Source organism: Castor canadensis, chromosome 4 (assembly GCF_047511655.1).
Source record: "Castor canadensis chromosome 4, mCasCan1.hap1v2, whole genome shotgun sequence".
NCBI lineage: Eukaryota > Metazoa > Chordata > Mammalia > Rodentia > Castoridae > Castor > Castor canadensis.
Genome location: NC_133389.1, coordinates 130,125,990 through 130,145,421, shown reverse-complemented (window position 1 = coordinate 130,145,421; position 19,432 = coordinate 130,125,990). Strand labels below are relative to the sequence as shown.

General features: G+C 37.6%; 1 protein-coding gene across 1 annotated transcript; it reads left to right on the top strand.

The window, feature by feature from the left end:
• The first annotated feature begins 13,855 nt into the window (after positions 1-13,855).
• On the top strand, positions 13,856-15,927 carry LOC109694593 (intraflagellar transport protein 70B). The gene has a single exon (XM_020176624.2). The coding sequence runs from the start codon at positions 13,891-13,893 to the stop codon at positions 15,886-15,888; it is 1,998 nt and encodes a 665-aa protein (XP_020032213.2). The 5' UTR covers positions 13,856-13,890; the 3' UTR covers positions 15,889-15,927.
• Positions 15,928-19,432: the final 3,505 nt, after the last annotated feature.

The following is a 19,432-nucleotide window of genomic DNA, read 5'->3' as shown; positions in this document are numbered from 1 at the left end:
CCAAAAGGAAATAATAATTATCAATCTATATGCACCCAATGTCAATGCACCCAATTTCATCAAACATAACCTGAAAGACCTAAAAGCATACATTAACTCCAACACAGTGGTTGTGGGAGACTTTAACACCCCACTATCATCAATACATAGGTCATCCAAATAAAAAAATCAATAAAGAAATCCAAGATCTAAAATATACAATAGATCAAATGGACCTACTTGATGTCTACAGAACATTTCATCCAACTTCTACACAATACACATTCTTCTCAGCAGCCCATGGAACCTTCTCCAAAATAGATCATATCTTAGGGCACAAAGCAAGCCTTAGCAAATATAAGAAAATAGAAATTATACCATGCATACTATCTGATCACAATGCAAAACTAGAACTCACAACAAAAGTAAAGACAAAAAACATGCAAACACACAGAAACTGAATAACTCATTATTTAATGAACAATGGGTCATTGATGAAATAAAAGAGGAAGTTAAAAAGTTCCTGGAAGTCAATGAAAATGAAAACACAACCTACCAGAACCTATGGGACACAGTAAAGGCAGTCCTGAGAGGAAAGTTTATGGCCATGAGTGCATATATTAAAAAGACTGAAAGATCCCAAATCAATGACCTAATGATACATCTCAAACTCCTAGAAAAACAAGAACAAGCAAATCCCAAAACAAATAGAAGGAGAGAAATAATAAAAATAAGAGCTGAAATCAACGAAATAGAAACCAAAAAAACCATACAAAGAATTAATGAAACAAAAAGTTGGTTCTTTGAAAAAATAAACAAGATCGATAGACCCCTGGCAAACCTGACTAAAATGAGGAAAGAAAAAACCCAAATTAGTAGAATCAGGAATGCAAAAGGAGAGATAACAACAAACACCATGGAAGTCCAAATGAATATGCTCCAGGATACTATAGAACCACTTGCACACCCATGTTTATTGCAGTGCTATTCACAACAGCCAAGTTTTGGAAACAACCCAGATGCCCCATAACTGATTAATGTATTAAGAAAATGTGTATATATATATACACAATGGAGTTTTATTCAGCCACAAAAAAAGAATGAAATTATGTTGTTTGCAGGTAAATGGATGGAACTGCAGAATATCATGGTAAGTGAAGTAAGCCAGACTCAAAAAATCAAAGATTGCATGGTTTTCCTTATGTGTGCAAGCTAGACTTATAAGTTAGATGTACATATAAATACATAGATGATCATATATAGGCATATATATACACACATATATAGTGAGAGAGAGAGAGAACAGATTATATTACTGTCTGTCTGAGGGAAAACAGGAGGCAGGAGAGGGAAAGAAAATGTTAGAGAATGAAGAATATTGAAACAACCCATTTATACATGAATATAATGTAATGCACTGTAAGCTGTTGAATATTAGGGGAATATGGTGCTAGAGAAAGAGTAAGTTGATTAAAGGATGATATAGGACTAAAGTACCAAGGCAAACCCTCCTTGGATTATAAATACACACTTTTTAAAAAATGAAAGACAGCTGGGTAAAACAGGTCTTCTCTGGGGGATTGGGGATGGGCATAAAGAAAGGGTGAATGAGCTGAATATGGTGAATATATTTTGTATTCCTATATGAAAACAGAAGGCTGAAACTAGTGAAATTTTTCTAAGAAGGGGAAGGGGGAAGAGGGAGAACAATGGAAGGGATAAATCTAACTAAAATATATTATAACCATTTATATAAAAATAGTTGTATACATACAACTATTATATGGTAATTTAAAAAGAGGGGAGAAATTAACCGCCATCCCAAATTACTTTATTCAGCTAAATTACTCTTCATAATTTTTTTAAATTGGAATTTTTAAAAAACCTTATTCATTTATTCACATGTGCATACATTATTTGGGCCATTTCTCCCCCCTGCTCCCCACCCCCTCCCTCTCCCTTCATAATTAAAGAGGAAATAAAAAACCTTCCATGATAAACAAAACTATATGAATTCATGATAATTAAATGGGCACTGCAAAGGATGCTTAAAAGAATACTACACAAAGAAGAGGAAGACAAACACTTGCAAATAAGGGAAGGAATAAATCTCACTAGTAAAGAATATAAACAAATGGGGATTAGGAAAGAACCAAACATTACAAAAACAACAAAGTGACAGGAATTAGTACATACTTTTCAATAATAACTCTGAATAATAATAGTCTCAACCCTTCAGTGAAGACCACAGATTGATGGATTGAATGAAAAATAAGAGACAACTACTATTTTTCTTACAAGAAATATACCTCACTGGCAAAGACAAATGCAGATTTAAAGTGAAAGGATGGGAAAAGGTATTACAAGAAATTGGAACCCAAAAGCAACCAGCAGGAGGAGCTTACATATCTGACAAAACAGACTTTAATTAGTTGGAAGAGACAAAGAAGGTCACTTCTTATTGATAAAGGCGACAATCCATCAAGAGTATATAACAACCGTGAACATATATACACTGAATACTAATGTACCCAATCTCATAAAATAAATGCTACTAGACATAAAGGCACAAATGAACCCCAATGCAATAGTAGGTAACTTTAATACTGCACTTGTTGGGGACCAGGCATAAACCCTGAACTGGGAAATAATGGAACTTACAGAGCCTCTCCATAGTAGGAGTTTGCAAAGCCTCTCCTACCACATTTTTCCCAGCACCTGGTGTCTCGACCTTTGTTCCCCCATCTCCTTGAAGAAAACAAACTGCTGTGGCCACATACCAGCCCCCTGATGCAAAACTAGATAAAGTACTAGAACTGTTTGGAGACTCCCTGATGCCAGATTAATCAACACCTTAGCTAAGGTGTCCTGCATGCCTTGATGGTTCCAGAACTGATGTGTTGTAATTAAGCTTTTATAGCCTTAGGAAAATTAGCCCACCAGACCTCATTCCTTTTACCTTAGGTCTAAGAATTGTTGAAGCTTGATTTTTACCTGAGTCTTTTCCTTGCACTGACCTATAAAATAAACACTCTGCCTCAGGTAGGCTTTCACGTTTCCCACCAGGAACATGTAGCCCTCCCGATCCCACTTTTCTGTTTTATGTCTGTATTTTTTTTTCCATTCCCTGCTCCTCCTACTCAGGTTCATACAGCACACCCACACAGGTTGCGGGCAAGTGGCACCCAACGTGCCAAGTGGCACCCAATCTTAGGGCCTGACTACACGAGAACTCATCAGACAAGGCAAGGGAATGCTCTCCAAAAGGACATGTCCACAAGGAAAATATGGTAAGGGGAGAGTGCAATATTATATAGTCAGGAGTAATAAATATGGGGCAAACTGGATCAAAAGAAAGAAATCTCCATGTACAGATGCTTAAAACTAGAGGTAAATCTAAAGTCTTCAACGTCCAAGAGTGCACTCGAAATTAATGTAATTGTTTTGTGTTTCATTGTGTAAGTTTTGTGTATGTCTATTGTATAATTAACATATTAGAGACAAAAACCTTATTGGAGACTGAGACTAACTTGAAACACTATTCTTAAAATTGACTCTTGCCTCAGCTGTTAAGCTGCCCAAAAATGAGTCCTAAAAGAACAGGATGAGAAACTTCTCAATCTGCTCCTAAAAATTTTTAAAAAGAACTAATCAATGTACTTGCAGCCACTAAGTTAATTTTTACATGTTCTTGAGCTCTTAAATCTATGTGTGCTTAAGTTAACATTTATGGCATGCCTAATTTAAAACCTTTTTCACATATGCATGTATTTAAACATCTTTAGGATGATTTTTATTATAAAATTAATGTAAAGAAGTACAAGGCTTCTGTTCTCTTCTCTCCCCCACCTCTTCGGCTGCTACTTTTAAGAAAAATCAGTTTTTTAAAGGCTATGTTAATCAGGTCTAACTAAATTACAGGCATTATTTTATGGACAGTATCCTTTATCTGTTTCTTTTTATCATAGGTAATTTAAATTCAATTCTTCTATAATTAGATCTATTAACAAATGGTGTATTCTCATAAAAGTTATTTTTTAAATACAAGTTACAAAGTGAACAAGTAGAAAGGATATAGATAGATATTGAGTGTATTTTGGGGGAAAAAGTGAAAGGAAAAAAGAATGTTTTTCAATGAGAAAGGATTTTGTAAAGAAGGGTTTGTCCTAAAGATTGTTCCAAATATGGAGAGGAGGGATAAGGACAAACCATCAGAGGGTTTAGAATGTTATATGAAGGTTTTGAGTAAGTGTTGAAAGTGTATAATAAAAAGCTTAAGTGTGTGATAAAGTTAAAGTTGACTATAATCTAAGAGTTACCTAAAAGATTTTTTTTTAGGGTCATGTCAAACTAAAATCTAATTCTCTATGTCCATAAATAACACGGCTATCTTAAAATCATTCTGCTCTGAGTAACATCTGCAAAAAAAAATGTTATTTGGATAGATTTTTATCAAAGTAATTACTTGTGTTTTCTGTTGATCTTGTCAAGTTTTAAGTACTACTAAATCAGAGTTCATTTACATATTTGCTCATGCAAAGGTCTCTTAAATAACCATTTTATAACTGTTCTGTGTCTATACTTTACCTAAATATGGTACAAACATTTACAAAGTTAAAAGTGTCAATTTATGTAAAATGATGATTTAAAGCTCTCTTTTATTCAAAAGTGTTACATTTAACTGTTCAGCTAAAGTTCTTTTATCCAAAAGCATTACATCTAAACCTTTGACATATAAAATGCTTAATGAAACTTTTGGCAGGTGTGCTAGTTATAATCAGTAACTTTCAAAAGACCTTGCCATTTGGGCAATCCTTCTACTTAAAATCTGATCTATATTAGTTTTAGTCACATAAGTGTTACAGTATATGTATGAAATGTAAATGTACATCAAAAAATGAGGCTATTTGGGATCACAGACATTGGCCCCCTAAGTTGAAGTGATCTAAAGTTAATGATGCTAGACTTTTATAAGCTTATGTCCACGTGTTCCTAATTGTAACAAGGAGAATTTAGTACTGCTGTTTTAATAGTATCAATCATACTTATTTTCCTAAAAATACAGTCTGCAATGGAAATAATTAAATGTCTAACAATTCCCAAACTACTTTTCAGTATTTTAACCATGGCTATTCTAAGTCTTTTCATTCTCAGTCTGGGTCCTTCTTCAGAGCATTTGCAATTTCCAGTACGTACTTCAATTGAGTTCGGCCTTCTAAATATTTACTTGTGTTGGCTTTTTTCAAAACCTTTAACTGTTGTCTGTTGACATTCTGCAGCATTTATAAGTTGTCAGGATATCATCTATAGTCCAGACAGAACTAAAAATGGATGCCAGGTAAGCCCACTTCTTTTAACCTCTTTTGTTGCTTATAATTTGGTCAAATGGGTCTTATTGTACCTTTAGGTAAGGTACAAAAACAATCTCCCTTTTCATATTTGGGACAGCTTATTAAGGGATAGACTATCTGCTCCCCAAAAATGGAAAACCATAAAGATAGTTTAAAAACTTTAAATCATTTTCAAAATTAATAGATGATATAAATTGGCTACGTCCTGCCTTAAAACTTACCACCTCTCTTTAATATCTTACAGGGAGACACTCGACCATCATCTCCTAGATATCTTACACCAGAAGGTCATATGGCACTGGCTAAGGTTGAACAAGGTATTCAAAACTCTCAGAGAACTCGTGTTGATTATTCTCAACCAATACAACCTCTTATTTTACCTACTACAAGTCTACCCATAGGAGTTCTTTGGCAGTCTCAGGGAGTACTAGAGTGGTTACATTTATCTTACTCCCCTGCTAGAGTCATCACTCCTTACCATAATATGCTAACAAAATTAATAGCCATGGGACATTTTCACACTGTACAACTGCTAGGACTTTTGTAATTTTGCTTCTCAACATGCTTTTTTATTTCCTCACAATATCTAAGAGGATCCCATGCCTCAGGCTCTTGTGATTTTTACTGATGCTTCAGGTTCTGGAAACGCTGCTTACTATTCCTCTCAAGGACAAAAAGTTGTACAAACAGGTTTTTCCACTGATCAGCATGCTGAGCTTCAAGCAGTTATATTGGCTTGTCAGGACTTTGCTCATGTTCCTTTTAATTTGTATACAGATAGTGCATATGTTTATGGTGTACTTAAGACTATTAAAAATGCTTATATAGGACACACCAATGATGAACAGCTTTTTTATCTCTTCCATGAGTTAAGGGCTTTATTACAACAACGCCAACATCCTTATTTTGTGGGCCATCTCCGGCCCCATTCTGTCCTTCCTGGGCCAATGGCAGAGGGCAATTGCCAGGCCAATGCCTTGGTTGCTCCATTAATTTTACAGGTTGATACCTCATCACCAGTAAAATAGACCAAACAAAGTCATTCTCAGTTCCACCAAAACTCCAGAGCTCTTTGTAAACCTTTTCATATCACCTGAGAAAAAGCTCATCAGATTGTTAAATCATGTTCAAAATGTGCTCCTCATTTGCCTGAGGAGCATTAATCCACTGAGGAGCATTAATGCCACTAAGGGCATTAACCCTTATCATCTTCACCTTCTATCATTATGGCAGATAGATATTACTCACATTCCATCTTTTGGATGACAGTGTATGTCCATGTTATTATTGATACTTACTCTGGTTTTGTTTTTGCCTCTCCAACATCAGGGGAAGCAATGTGCCATGTCATAGACTACTGTTTAGCCACCTTTGCAGTGATGGGCAAGCCACTCCATATTAAAACTGATAATGGCCCAGGCTATACATCTACTGCCTTCAAGGCTTTTCGTTCTTCCTACAAAATTCTTCATACCACAGGCATACCCTACAACCCAGAAGGCCAAGCTATAGTGGAACAGGCTCACTAAACTTTAAAACTTTAATTACAAAGACAAGAAGGGGGAGATAGCTCCTTAGCCACTCAAATTAATAAAGCTATTTTTACTTTAAAATTTTTAAATTGCTCTGAATCTGGCTTTACTCCAGCTGAAAAACATCGGGAACATCGTACTAAACAACATTTGCCACAGGTATTGTGGGAAGATGTAATGACCGGGGCCTGGCATGAACCCAGCCCAGTCTTGTTATGGGACCGAGGCCATGCTTGTGTTTTTCTTAAAGGTGCAGATAGCCCAATTTCGGTACCCATGGAACCCATCAGCCATCAGATGCAGAAACTCCACCTAACAGAGGAGGAGAGGAGCCCAAGCCCACCAAAAACCAAACTGGCAGAGATCCTGCCACTGAAAGTGATAAGGAACTACCCTTACTGGTCCTACAAGAGGCAACATCATCACTATGACAAACACAGTAAAACAACCCAGGGATCTACTCCCCCAACTTGGGGTCAAATAAAATGCTTGGTGGATATGGCCAAGAATGCCATTAAGGGGTGGGGACAGGAAGAAACTCCCGCTGTCCTTCTGCTAGCTATGATTACCATCATTAGTCAACAGTTGAATGTGCAGAGGCCCAGAACTTAGTACATTGGGCTTTTGTGCCTCATCCACCTCTGCTTCATGCAGTTATCTGGAAAAGTCCATCCAAATCAGTTTTTATCAATGACTCTGAGCTGGTAGGAGGTCACTCCAATGGACACCTGGTTCCTACTTTCACTAATTATAATTTTACAGGACAAGCTGCTGCTTTACTTATATGTTTGGGAAATTTGCCTTATTGTCTCCCTCTCAAACCTATTTGGAAAAGTGCTCTGTTATGGAATGATACTCAGTTTCTTGATAAAAAACTAGAATTTTCTGACTTTAGTGCCCCTGAGCCATATAATGCTACACATTGGACTGTCATGACAAATGCAATCCCTGGCACCCCCATAAGGGAGCCTCATGGGAACAATGTATATTTGCTTCTTCCAATGGCTATTAATGTTACAGGCTACAAGCTTGTGTATTGGTCTTATAATGGCACTTCTGAAACTAATATTACAGGGTATTGGACCACCCCTCGGGTGGGACCAGACAGAGGAACCATTTAATCAGATATATGGAAAGTAGGGGCTGCTACTGCTAATATCAATCTAACTAACCATTCAGGCACCTCTGTTATTAAAGGCTTACCTTTTGCTTTATAGGCTGGATCAATTAACATTTCTAGAAATGGAACTATTTTTGATATCTCTTGTTCTAATTGCAATTTAACTTAATGTATGGATAATTACATAAATGGCAGCCTACTTATAGTAAAACAAAGCCCCTATATCTTGGTATGCACAAATTTCACAGGACAATGGTATCATGATAGAGGACTACAGGTTGTCAAAGAAATAAAATCATTATTAGTAAGAGAAAAAAGATTTCTAGGGCTCTTGATAGCAGGCATTATAGCAGCCACCACTGCTATTGCTACCATGACTACTGCTGCAGTAGCCCTCTCCCAAAGCATTCAAAATGCTCATTACTTTAATACATTAACACAAAATGTCAGTTATGCCTTTCAACAAGTTGATATAGATGAAATAGCTTAAATTCTCTAGAAGCTGCTTTGCTGGCTATGGGAGATGAAGTTCAAACACTGAAATTCCATCAAGATTTACTGTGCCATGCAGGCTTCCAACACCTTTGTGTTACTGCAGCACCTTACAATGCCACAGACTTCCCATGGAAACTCATTAAAGCACATGGCATGGGAGCTTGGGAAATAATAACGATTCCCTTAACCTACAAACCTTAAGACACAAAATTTTAACCATGCAGCGAGCACATGATCAGCTGGCTGCTTGTGCAGATATAGCAAAAACTATCTTAGATGAATTACAAGGATTTAACCCTTTGAATACTCTGAAACATTCCTTCTGCTATTTCATTGGCATTATATTTCTAATAATTTGTTGTTTTGCTTACTTTCAGTCAGAGCTCAAAAGATCAAAAGGCAACTCCTCGGATTAGACATAGAAATGCATCTGGAGCTTTTAAGAAATAGAGTAGGGGAAGATGTTTGGGACCAGACATTATTTCCCAGATGTCTGGGAAATAATGGAGCTTACAGAGCCTCTCCATAGTAAGAGCCTGCAAAGCCTCTCACCATATTTTTCCCAGCACCTGGTGTCTTGACCTTTGTTCCCCCATCTCCTTGAAGAAAACAAACTGCTGTGGCCACATACCAGCCCCCTGATGCAAAACTAGATAAAGTACTAGAACTGTTTGGAGACTCCGATGCCAGACTAATCAATACCTTAGGTAAGGTGTCCTGCATGCCTTGATTTCAGAACAGATGTGTTGTAATTAAGCTTCTATAGCCTTAAGAAAATTAGCCCACCAGACCTCATTCTTTTTACCTTAGGTCTAAGAATTGTTGAAGCTTGATTTTTACCTGAGTCTTTTCCTTGTACTGACCTATAAAATAAACACTCTGCCTCAGGTAGGCTTTCACGTTTCCCACCAGGAACGTGTACCTCTCCGGATCCCACTTATCTGTTTTATGTTTGTATGTTTGTGTGTGTCTTTTTTCCCACTTCCTGCAGCTCTTAGTCAGGTTCATGCAGCACACCCATGCAAGTCATGGGCAAGTGGTGCCCAATGTGCAGCACTCTCACAAATAGATAGGTCATGCAGACAAAAAAAAAAAATCAACAAGGAAACTTTAGAATTAAATGACACTATAGCTCAAACAGACTCAACAGACATCAACAGACTATTCCATCCAACAGAATATTCCACCCTCAGACTATACATTCTTCTCATCAGCCCACAAAACTTCCTTCAAAATAGATAATATTTTAGGATATAACAAAGTCTTAACAAACACAAGAAAATTGAAATAACTTCTTGTAACAGACCACAATAAAATAAAACTAGAAATCAACAGCAAGAGAAATTATAGAAAATCTACAAACACATAGATTGAACAATACACTTCTGAATGATAAGTGGGTCATCAAAGAAGTAAGGGTGAATTAAAAAAAACTCTTAAAATCAAATTAAAATGAAAAAATCACATTCTAGAATCTATGAGACACAATAAATGCAGTTCTGAGGGAAGATTATAGCTGTAAATGCCTACATTAAAAAACAAAGAAACAAACAAACAGAGCTCTCAAATAAATAACCTAAAGATGAACCTCAAGGTCTTAGAAAAATAACAAGCCAATCCCAGAATCAGTAAAATGAAAGAAATAATAAACAATCACCTCTGAAATTAATAAAATGGAAACTAAAAGAAAAATAAAAAGGATCAATAAAAACAGTTGGCTCGTTGAAAAAATAAACAAGATTGAGAAACTCTTAGCCAAACTAATCAAAAGAAAGAAGGAAAGAACCCACATTAATAAAATTAGAAATGAAAAAAGGTAACATTATAACAGATACCACCAAAATTCGGAGAATCTTTAAGAACATTTTAAAACTTATACTCTTGTAAATTGTTACCTGGAAGAAATGGATAAGTTTGTAGACACATAAAACCTATCAAAATTGAATCAAGATGATTCAAATCACTTAAATGGATCAACAATGAGCAATGAGACTGAAGCAGTAATAAGGATTCTCCCAAAAAAAGAAAGCTCAGGACCAGATGGATTCACTGCTGATTTCTACCAGACTTGAAAGAAGAAATAACATCAATGATCCCCAAACTATTCCACAAATACAAAGGCCACCTACACTTCCAAACACATTCTATGTGGCCAGCATTACCCTGATAGCAAATCCACACAAAGACACAACAAAAAAAGGGAAAACTGTAGTCCAATTTCCTTGATGAGCATGGACACAAAAATACTCAGTAAAATACTTGCAAACTGAACTCAACACAAATTAAAAAGATCCTACATCATGACCAAATTGGCTTCATTCATGGAATACAAGGATGGTTCAACATATGTGAGTCAATAAATGTAATGCAGCGTATAAAGAGAAGCAAGGAAAATTACTACATAATTATTTCAATAAATACCCAAAAAGCCTTTGGTGAAATCCAAAAGCCCTTAAGAAACTAGGAGTATACATCATGACCAAATTGGCTTCATTCCAGGAATACAAGGATGGTTCAACATATGTGAGTCAATAAACGTAATGCAGCATATAAAGAGAAGCAAGGAAAATAACTACATAATTATTTCAATAAATACCCAAAAAGCCTTTGGTGAAATCCAAAAGCCCTCAAGAAACTAGGAGTAAAATGTTCATACCTCAACAAAGTAAAGGTTATATATAACAGACCTAAGCCCAGCATTATACTGAATGGGGGGAAATGGAAAGCATTTCTTCTGAAATTAGAAATGAGACAAGGATGTCCACTGTTATCACTCTTATTCAATGTTAATGTAGTGCTTGAATTATTAGCCAGAGCAACAAGGCAAAGGAGAGAATAAAATAATATACTTAAAAGACCCTAAAGACTCATTTAGAAAAATCCTACAGCAGAAAAATACTTTCAGCAAAGTAGCAGGATACAAAATCCACATACAAAAAAATCAGTTTTTCTATACAACAAAAAACTTGTTGAAAAACAAAACAGGAAAACAATTTCATTCACAATAGCTTTAAAAAAAATACCATGGAATAAACTTAACTAAGGAGGTGAAAGACCTCTACGACGAGACCTATAAAACCTTCAAGAAAGAAACTTTAGAAAATGGAAAGACCTCCAATATTTGTGGATTCTCTGCATTAATATTGTGAAAATGGCTATAGTGTCAGAAGCAATCTGTAGATTCTATAAATTCCCATCAAAATTCCAATGTCATTCTTTACAGAAATAGAAAAATCAATCCTAAAATTCATATGGAAACATAATAAAGACCCTGAATAGCAAAAGTAATCCTGAGGAAAAAGAGTAATATTAGAAGTATCACAATCCTTTTCTTCAACTTATACTGCAGCACCATAGCAACAAAAACATCATGGTACTGGCACAAAAACAAACACATAGCTATATGGAAACAAATAGAACAGAAATAAGCCCAATCAAGTACTGCCATTTTATTCTTGATAAAAGTGCCAAAACCATATATTCAGAAAAAGATAGCCTCTTTGATAAGTGGTGTTGGGAAACTGGATATCCACATGTAGAAGACTGAAACTAGATTCTTATCTCTTGTACAAAAATCAATTCAAAATAGATCAAACACTTTAACGTAAGACAGAAAGCTAAAGGAAAACATAGGGGAAACACTTGAAGATATAGGCATAGGCAAGGACTTTCTGAACAGGACTCCAATAGCTAAGTAAATGAAAACAACAATGGACCAATGTACTTGTATCTAACTGAAAAGCTTCTGCATAGCAAAATAAACGACTGACAGTGAAGAGACAGCCTACATAATAGATAAAATCTTTGCCAGGTATTCATCCACATAGGATTAACATCCCAAATATATAAAGAACTTGAACAGTTAAGCACCAAAAAACCAAATAATCCAAGCAACAAATGAATTAAACAAACACTTTTCAAATAAAGAAGTACAAATGGCCAATAAATACATGAAAAAATGTTGAGTATTTTTAACCATCAGGGAAATGGAAATCAAAATTACATTAAGACTGGGTGCCAATTACTTGGAGGCAGAGATAGAAGGATCTCAGTTGGAGGCCAGCCTTGACCAAAAACAGTGAGACACTATCTCAAAGAACAAGCTGGGGAGGGGAGGTGCACATCTGTGATACCAGTTACACTACAGGAAGAGGTAAGAGGATCATGGTCCAAGGTTGTCCCCAGACAGAAGCTTGAGACCCTATCTGAAAAATAACTAAGGCAAAAAAGGCTGGGGAGTGGCTCAAATGGTAGAGCACTTGTCTAGCAAGTATAAGATCCTAAGTTCAAACCCCAGTATCACCAAAATACATACATACAAAAGACTATCATCAAGAAAACAAATAAGAATAAATGCTGGGAAGGATGTGAGGGAAAAGAAACTCTCATTCACTATTGGTGGGAATAATAAAGCAGTCTAGCTACAGTGGACATCAGTGTGGAGGTTTCTCAACATATTAAAAATAGAACTATCATAGAGTCTAGCAATAGCACTTGTTGATTCCCAAAGAATAAAAAGCCTGCTTAGCATACAGATATGGTGAACCAATGTTTATTACAGCACTACTCACAGTAGCCAAATCATGTAATCCACATTGGTGCCTATCAACAGATGAATGGATAAAGAAAATGTGGTGTATCTACACAGTGGAGTTTTACTCAGTCATTAAGGACACTGAAATTAGGTCAATACTGGAAAATGGGTAGAACTGGAGGTCTTCAGTGTTAGGCGATATCAGACAGCCTCATGAAGATACATATCATGTGTTTCCTTCCATTTGTGGAATTGTAAGGGGGGCCACAAAGCAAAACAACAAGATCATAAAAGTAAAAAGGCAACTACCAGGAAGGTCTAATAGGGAAAAGGGTGAGGGAGGAAATAGAATAAGAAAGAGTAATAGCAGAGTGAACATGAGCAAGGTCCACAACACGCACGCATCAAAGTGTCATGATGAAACCCCTCACTATGTACACCTCAATGTAACGAATTGAAAAAGAACACTTTCAAAACAATTTCTTATGGTTCAGGCTGATAACTTTCATCAGAGAAGTAGATATTTCTGCTATAAAGATATTTTTGCTTTTTGATTTTTATCCTTCCAGAAGGAAACACTTAGCTACACAGGTTCCCCATGAAGTGTTCCCCATGTGATTCTTCTTACTCTCGTCTTTGGAGGTATAGTTACCACTCTGAGAATCTGCAAGGTTCTGTGCGGAACTCTTCCATTTGCTGAAGTGCAGCAAACGTGTACTACACGGCCTCAACTCCAGCACTTCCTTCCCAATACTAGAAGATTCCTTCTGCTACAAAGTAACTTCCGGAAACCGGAAAGAACTTTTTTTCTTTCACACACTTCCGTTTCCGGTTGTCTTGTTGCCTTGGAAACGAGCACGCACCACAACCTCTGCGGTTATGGCGCCACAGAGCGGCTCGCAGATTCCCGACGGAGAGGTCACGGCGGTGGTGTACCGGCTCATCCGCGACGCCCGCTACGCCGACGCGGTGCAGCTGCTGGGCGCAGAGCTGCAGCACAGCCCGAGGAGCCGCGCCGGCCTGTCGCTGCTCGGCTACTGCTACTACCGCCTGCAGGAGTTCGCGCTGGCCGCCGAGTGCTACGAACAGCTGGGCCAGCTGCACCCCGAGCTCGAGCAGTACCGCCTGTACCAGGCCCAGGCGCTCTACAAGGCCTGCCTCTATCCAGAGGCCACGCGGGTCGCCTTCCTCCTCCTGGACAACCCCGCCTACCACAACCGGGTCCTCCGCCTGCAGGCAGCCATCAAGTACAGTGAGGGCGATCTGCCAGGGGCCAGGAGCCTGGTGGAGCAGCTGCTGAGTGGGGAAGCAGAAGAAGAAGGTGGGGGCGAGAATGACCCCGATGGTCAGGTCAACCTGGGGTGTTTGCTCTACAAGGAGGGACACTATGAGGCTGCGGGTTCCAAGTTTTTTGCGGCCCTGCAGGCCTCGGGCTACCAGCCTGATGTGTCCTACAACCTGGCTTTGGCCTGTTACAGCAATAGGCACTATGCTCCTGCTTTGAAACATATCGCCAACATTATTGAACGTGGCATCCGCCAGCACCCAGAGCTAGGTGTGGGCATGACCACGGAGGGCATTGATGTCCACAGTGTGGGCAACACCTCGGTCCTCCACCAGACTGCTCTGGTGGAAGCTTTCAACCTGAAGGCAGCCATAGAATACCAGCTGAGAAACTTTGAGGCTGCTCAGGAAGCTCTCACTGACATGCCCCCTAGGGCAGAGGAAGAGTTGGACCCGGTGACCCTGCATAACCAGGCACTGATGAACATGGATGCCAGGCCCACAGAGGGCTTTGAAAAGCTCCAGTTCTTGCTCCAGCAGAACCCCTTTCCCCCAGAGACCTTTGGCAACCTCTTGTTGCTCTACTGTAAGTATGAGTATTTTGACCTGGCTGCTGATGTCCTGGCAGAAAATGCCCATTTGACTTATAAGTTCCTCACACCCTATCTCTATGACTTCTTGGATGCAATGATCACTTGCCAGACAGCTCCTGAAGAGGCTTTCATTAAGTTTGATGGGCTAGCAGGGATGCTGACTGAACAGCTCCGGAAACTCACCAAACAAGTACAGGAAGCAAGACACAACAGAGATGATGAAGCTGTCAAAAAGTCAGTGAATGAATATGATGATGCCCTTGAGAAGTACATTCCTGTGTTGATGGCCCAGGCAAAAATCTACTGGAACCTTGAAAATTACCCAGTGGTGGAGAAGATCTTCCGCAAATCTGTGGAATTCTGTAATGACCACGATGTGTGGAAGTTGAATGTGGCGCATGTTCTTTTCATGCAGGAAAACAAATACAAAGAAGCCATTGGCTTCTATGAGCCCATAGTGAAGAAGCATTATGATAACATCCTGAACGTCAGTGCTATTGTGTTAGCCAACCTCTGTGTTTCCTACATCATGACAAGTCAAAATGAAGAAGCTGAGGAATTGATGAGGAAGATTGAAAAGGAGGAAGAGCAGCTCTCATATGATGACCCAGATAAGAAAATCTACCATCTCTGCATTGTGAATTTGGTGATAGGAACACTTTATTGTGCCAAAGGAAATTATGACTTTGGTATTTCTCGAGTTATCAAAAGCTTAGAACCTTATAATAAAAAGCTAGGAACTGATACCTGGTATTATGCCAAAAGGTGCTTCCTGTCCCTACTAGAAAATATGTCAAAACATACAATCATGCTTCGTGACAATGTTATTCGAGAATGTGTCCAGTTTCTAGAACACTGTGAACTTCATGGCAGAAATATACCTGCTGTTATAGAGCAGCCCCTAGAAGAAGAAAGAATGCATACTGGGAAGAACACAGTCACGTATGAGTCCAGACTGTTAAAAGCTTTGATTTACGAGATAATAGGATGGAATATATAGTTATAGCTGACAATGGCTGTCATCAAGATTCCTTATCCTATATTTCACTCTTTTTTATTTGCCTTTAACTTTGGCATTTTTATATTTGCTTCTTGTTGAACTTGTACACTTAAAATTATAACAGCTAATGTGTTTGAGCAACTTTACAGTTCATTTAGATGTGTAAGGACTATCTAGTGTGAACTGAATCATTTCTACATATGACAATCACCAAGTCTGGCCTTCAAGCAAAAATTGCTTCACTGACATTTTTATATAAGCAAGTAACATTAAATAGCAGTTGATATTTCAGTTTTGCATGGTTGAAAAGAGCTTGGCATTAGTCAAGCTGGAGTAGGTGTCTCCACTTCTTGGTGACTGATATGTACAGGATTGCTAGCCCACAGCACAACTATTTCTTAGTCAGCAAATAAAGACAGGTTTTATCCATCTAAGGATAGACTGTGTTGCCCAATAAATCTAATTGTTAACTATATACCTCTAGTTGTTTTGTTTGGTTGAGGTGGGTTTTTTTTTTTTTTTTTTTTGTCCTTTCTGAGTCTCAACAAAGTCCAAAGACCAAAGCTTAGTTTGGTCTAAGCCTTTTTAGAAGTATAAGTAGTAAACAATAAGGTTATTTTCTGGTTATGAGTTTTGTTCAGTGCCTACTTTTTCTTCCATAATTTGGTTGATGGAGTAGTTTTATAATCAACATTTCTCTTCACTTACTACTTTAATTTTCCATAATTGATTGTACTTCTCTGTGAATACTGACAAATTTTAAGTGTGAAAGCTTTCTAATGTTTCCAGGAGGGAGTAATAAGCACTGAATGGAGAATGAAAACACTAGGGTTTCATTCCTGACCATCTACAACTGCAGGTCAAGATGTTCATTTACTCCTTGGGGTCTCAATCGCCTGAACTATTAGATGTTCTTTACAATTACCTTTGTCTACAACATGATTCTGTAAAATACCATTTAGAAGAAAGTTCCATTTCTTCTTTAAGACCTGGATGGATTAAGAAGTAAGTCAGGAAATGAAATATAAAAGTGTATTTCAAATGACTATTTTCTGATATTTTTGCATATAGTAAATGGTAGTCTCTAAGGTACATTTTTTAAAAAATCTTTTATTAGATGTTATAACATACTGATTACTAAGAAAATTGGATTTTTGTCTTGTTTTTGTTTTTGGCAGTACTGAGGTTTGACTCAGGGTCATGCACTTGTTAGGCAAATGCTTTGCTACCTGAGTCATGCCCTCAGCCCCTGTTACTTTTTAGGTTTATTTATGTAACCTAATAACTTACTATATAACTTATTAAATTTATAATAAGTTACTATATAACTTAATAAATTTAAAAAGATAAATTTATTAGATAAGGTCTCATATGTTTGCCCAGTTTGGCCTGGACTGGGATCCAACTATCTACAGCCTCCCAAGTAGTTGGGAGCACACATATGTGCTACCACACCCAGTTTATTGGTTGAGATAGAAGAGGTCTCACTTTTTTGCTCAGCCTGGCCTTGAACTGCAATTCTCAAGATCTCTGTCTCTCAAGTAGCTGAGATTAAAGGTATGAGCTACTACACCCAGTCAGATTTTTGTCTTTTTACTTGGAATTTTTGCTTACAACTCTAGCTATGAATATGCATAAGGTAGTCCCTGTTCTATGCTATGTTGTGCATAAATTATGAGTTTTGTAATTATATAGAAATTATAACATTCTCTTCTTTTAGTTTATCTAAACATGTATGTCTTTGTTGGAAAAGGAGAGCTTTGTCTTTTTATCTTTCCCCCAAATGATAAACCATCCTTTAGTTCAGGGATTTTATTGACAGACTACTATAATGTGTGTTTTCCTCCAATTATTCTTGAAATAATTAGAGCCTCTCCTGCCCCTGAGGTGAAGGCCTCCAACTGCCATCTACCAGACATTTGGAAACAGAGAAACCTGTGAAGTAAAGATATAATGGAGATTTAACTGCGTGATTTACTTCACACCCCACCTTGAATCCCCTTCATGTACAAATCTCAGCAGTTAGTCAAATGTCTACTGCCATTAACAGAACAGAAATAATGAATAGCAGAGTGGAAGTAACAGATGCCAGAGACGTTTCTGTAACCAGATCACCAAATCAAATCATCAGTCCTTAAATCTTGTCTTATTTAATACAAGGAGAGGTCATACAGACTTTCTAAAAGGACAAAGCCACTTAGAATAGGAAGAACATCTCCAGTTTATAAAGCATTCTCTTGGAGTGTTTTCTTTCCCTGCCTACAAAAGGTTTATTTAAGAGATAGTGGTGTTTACTGCAGTAGAATGCATCACAAGATAAGAAATGAAAAAATCTATCTTCTTTCCAAACCCCCTTTCTTTCTCTTTTTTATCTTCTCTTTGTCAACTATAGAGGTACTTCTTTGATAGCTGGCAGTTGAAACCACAACCAGGTATCCAAAATGCATACCAATCTTTAGTAGTGTCAGGAAAACTAGCCCTGTGATTATCAAGGTGGCTTTAGAAACCATTTAACCATGCATTTACAAATTGAGATAACATTTCTCAAGAAAAAGTAACCCCTAAGTTGTTAAGGCCAATTTAAAGAAGACTCACCAAAAGTACTGGAGCTATAAAATTTGTACAATACAGTGAGCTTGATTTCTATATTTGAACTAAAACCCATCTTTTTCTTTTAAATACTTTGACATCAAAGAAAATGTCAGATATCTTAAAGATGTGCAATGTTTTTATTATTTGAAATATTCTGTGGCATTAGGAATTAAATATATTCAGTTCTAGAGAACATTTGCTTTTCTGTAGCCATAACATTTTTTTAATGGTCGTGATGGTGCTACAGTTTGAATTCAGGGCCTTGTGCTTGCTAGGAAGGTGCTCTACCACTTGAACAATACCACCAGCCCTTTTGCTTTGGTTAAATTCTTGGGTTAGGGCCTCACATTTATGCCCAGGCTGTTCCAGACCTCATCTTCCTCTTTAACTTCCCATGAAGCTGGGATGACAGGCACATGTCACCATGCCCTGCTTTTACTGGTTGATCTGGGGGTCTTACAAACCTTTTGGCCAGGCTGGCCTCAAATCACAGTTCTCATATCTCTGCCTACTTAGTAGGTAGGTTTACAAGCATGAGCCACAGCACCCAAGATCACAGAGCCAAATAGTTGCAAAATCAGGCTTCTGGCTCAATTGTCATGCTCTTTCTACTCTTAACATGTCCCTCCTCTTATGGCCTTTTTTTTTTTCTTCAATGCTTAGCATTTCTTTTTCCAGAGCTATGACTTTGGCCACTTCTATTGCTGATTCCTGAATGGTAATTCAAAATGAACTCAGTACATTTGGGCTAACCTGTTACACTACCGTAACTACCAAGGGTGTGCTGGAAGGATCTTGGGTGGGCCTTACATATTATTTGCAGTGGGCAAAAATTTAACTGCTGTAGAATCTGGATTAGACACAAAGATTATTGACCCACCTCTTGTTTTGTCACTTCTTTAAAAAAAAAAACACTTTTTATGATCTTTACATTAGTGATTATTTTCTATCC

What these genes read in the sequence shown, in the direction of transcription:
- LOC109694593 (XM_020176624.2), top strand. Translation starts at nt 13,891, where the DNA reads ATGGCGCCACAGAGCGGCTCGCAGATTCCCGACGGAGAGGTCACGGCG.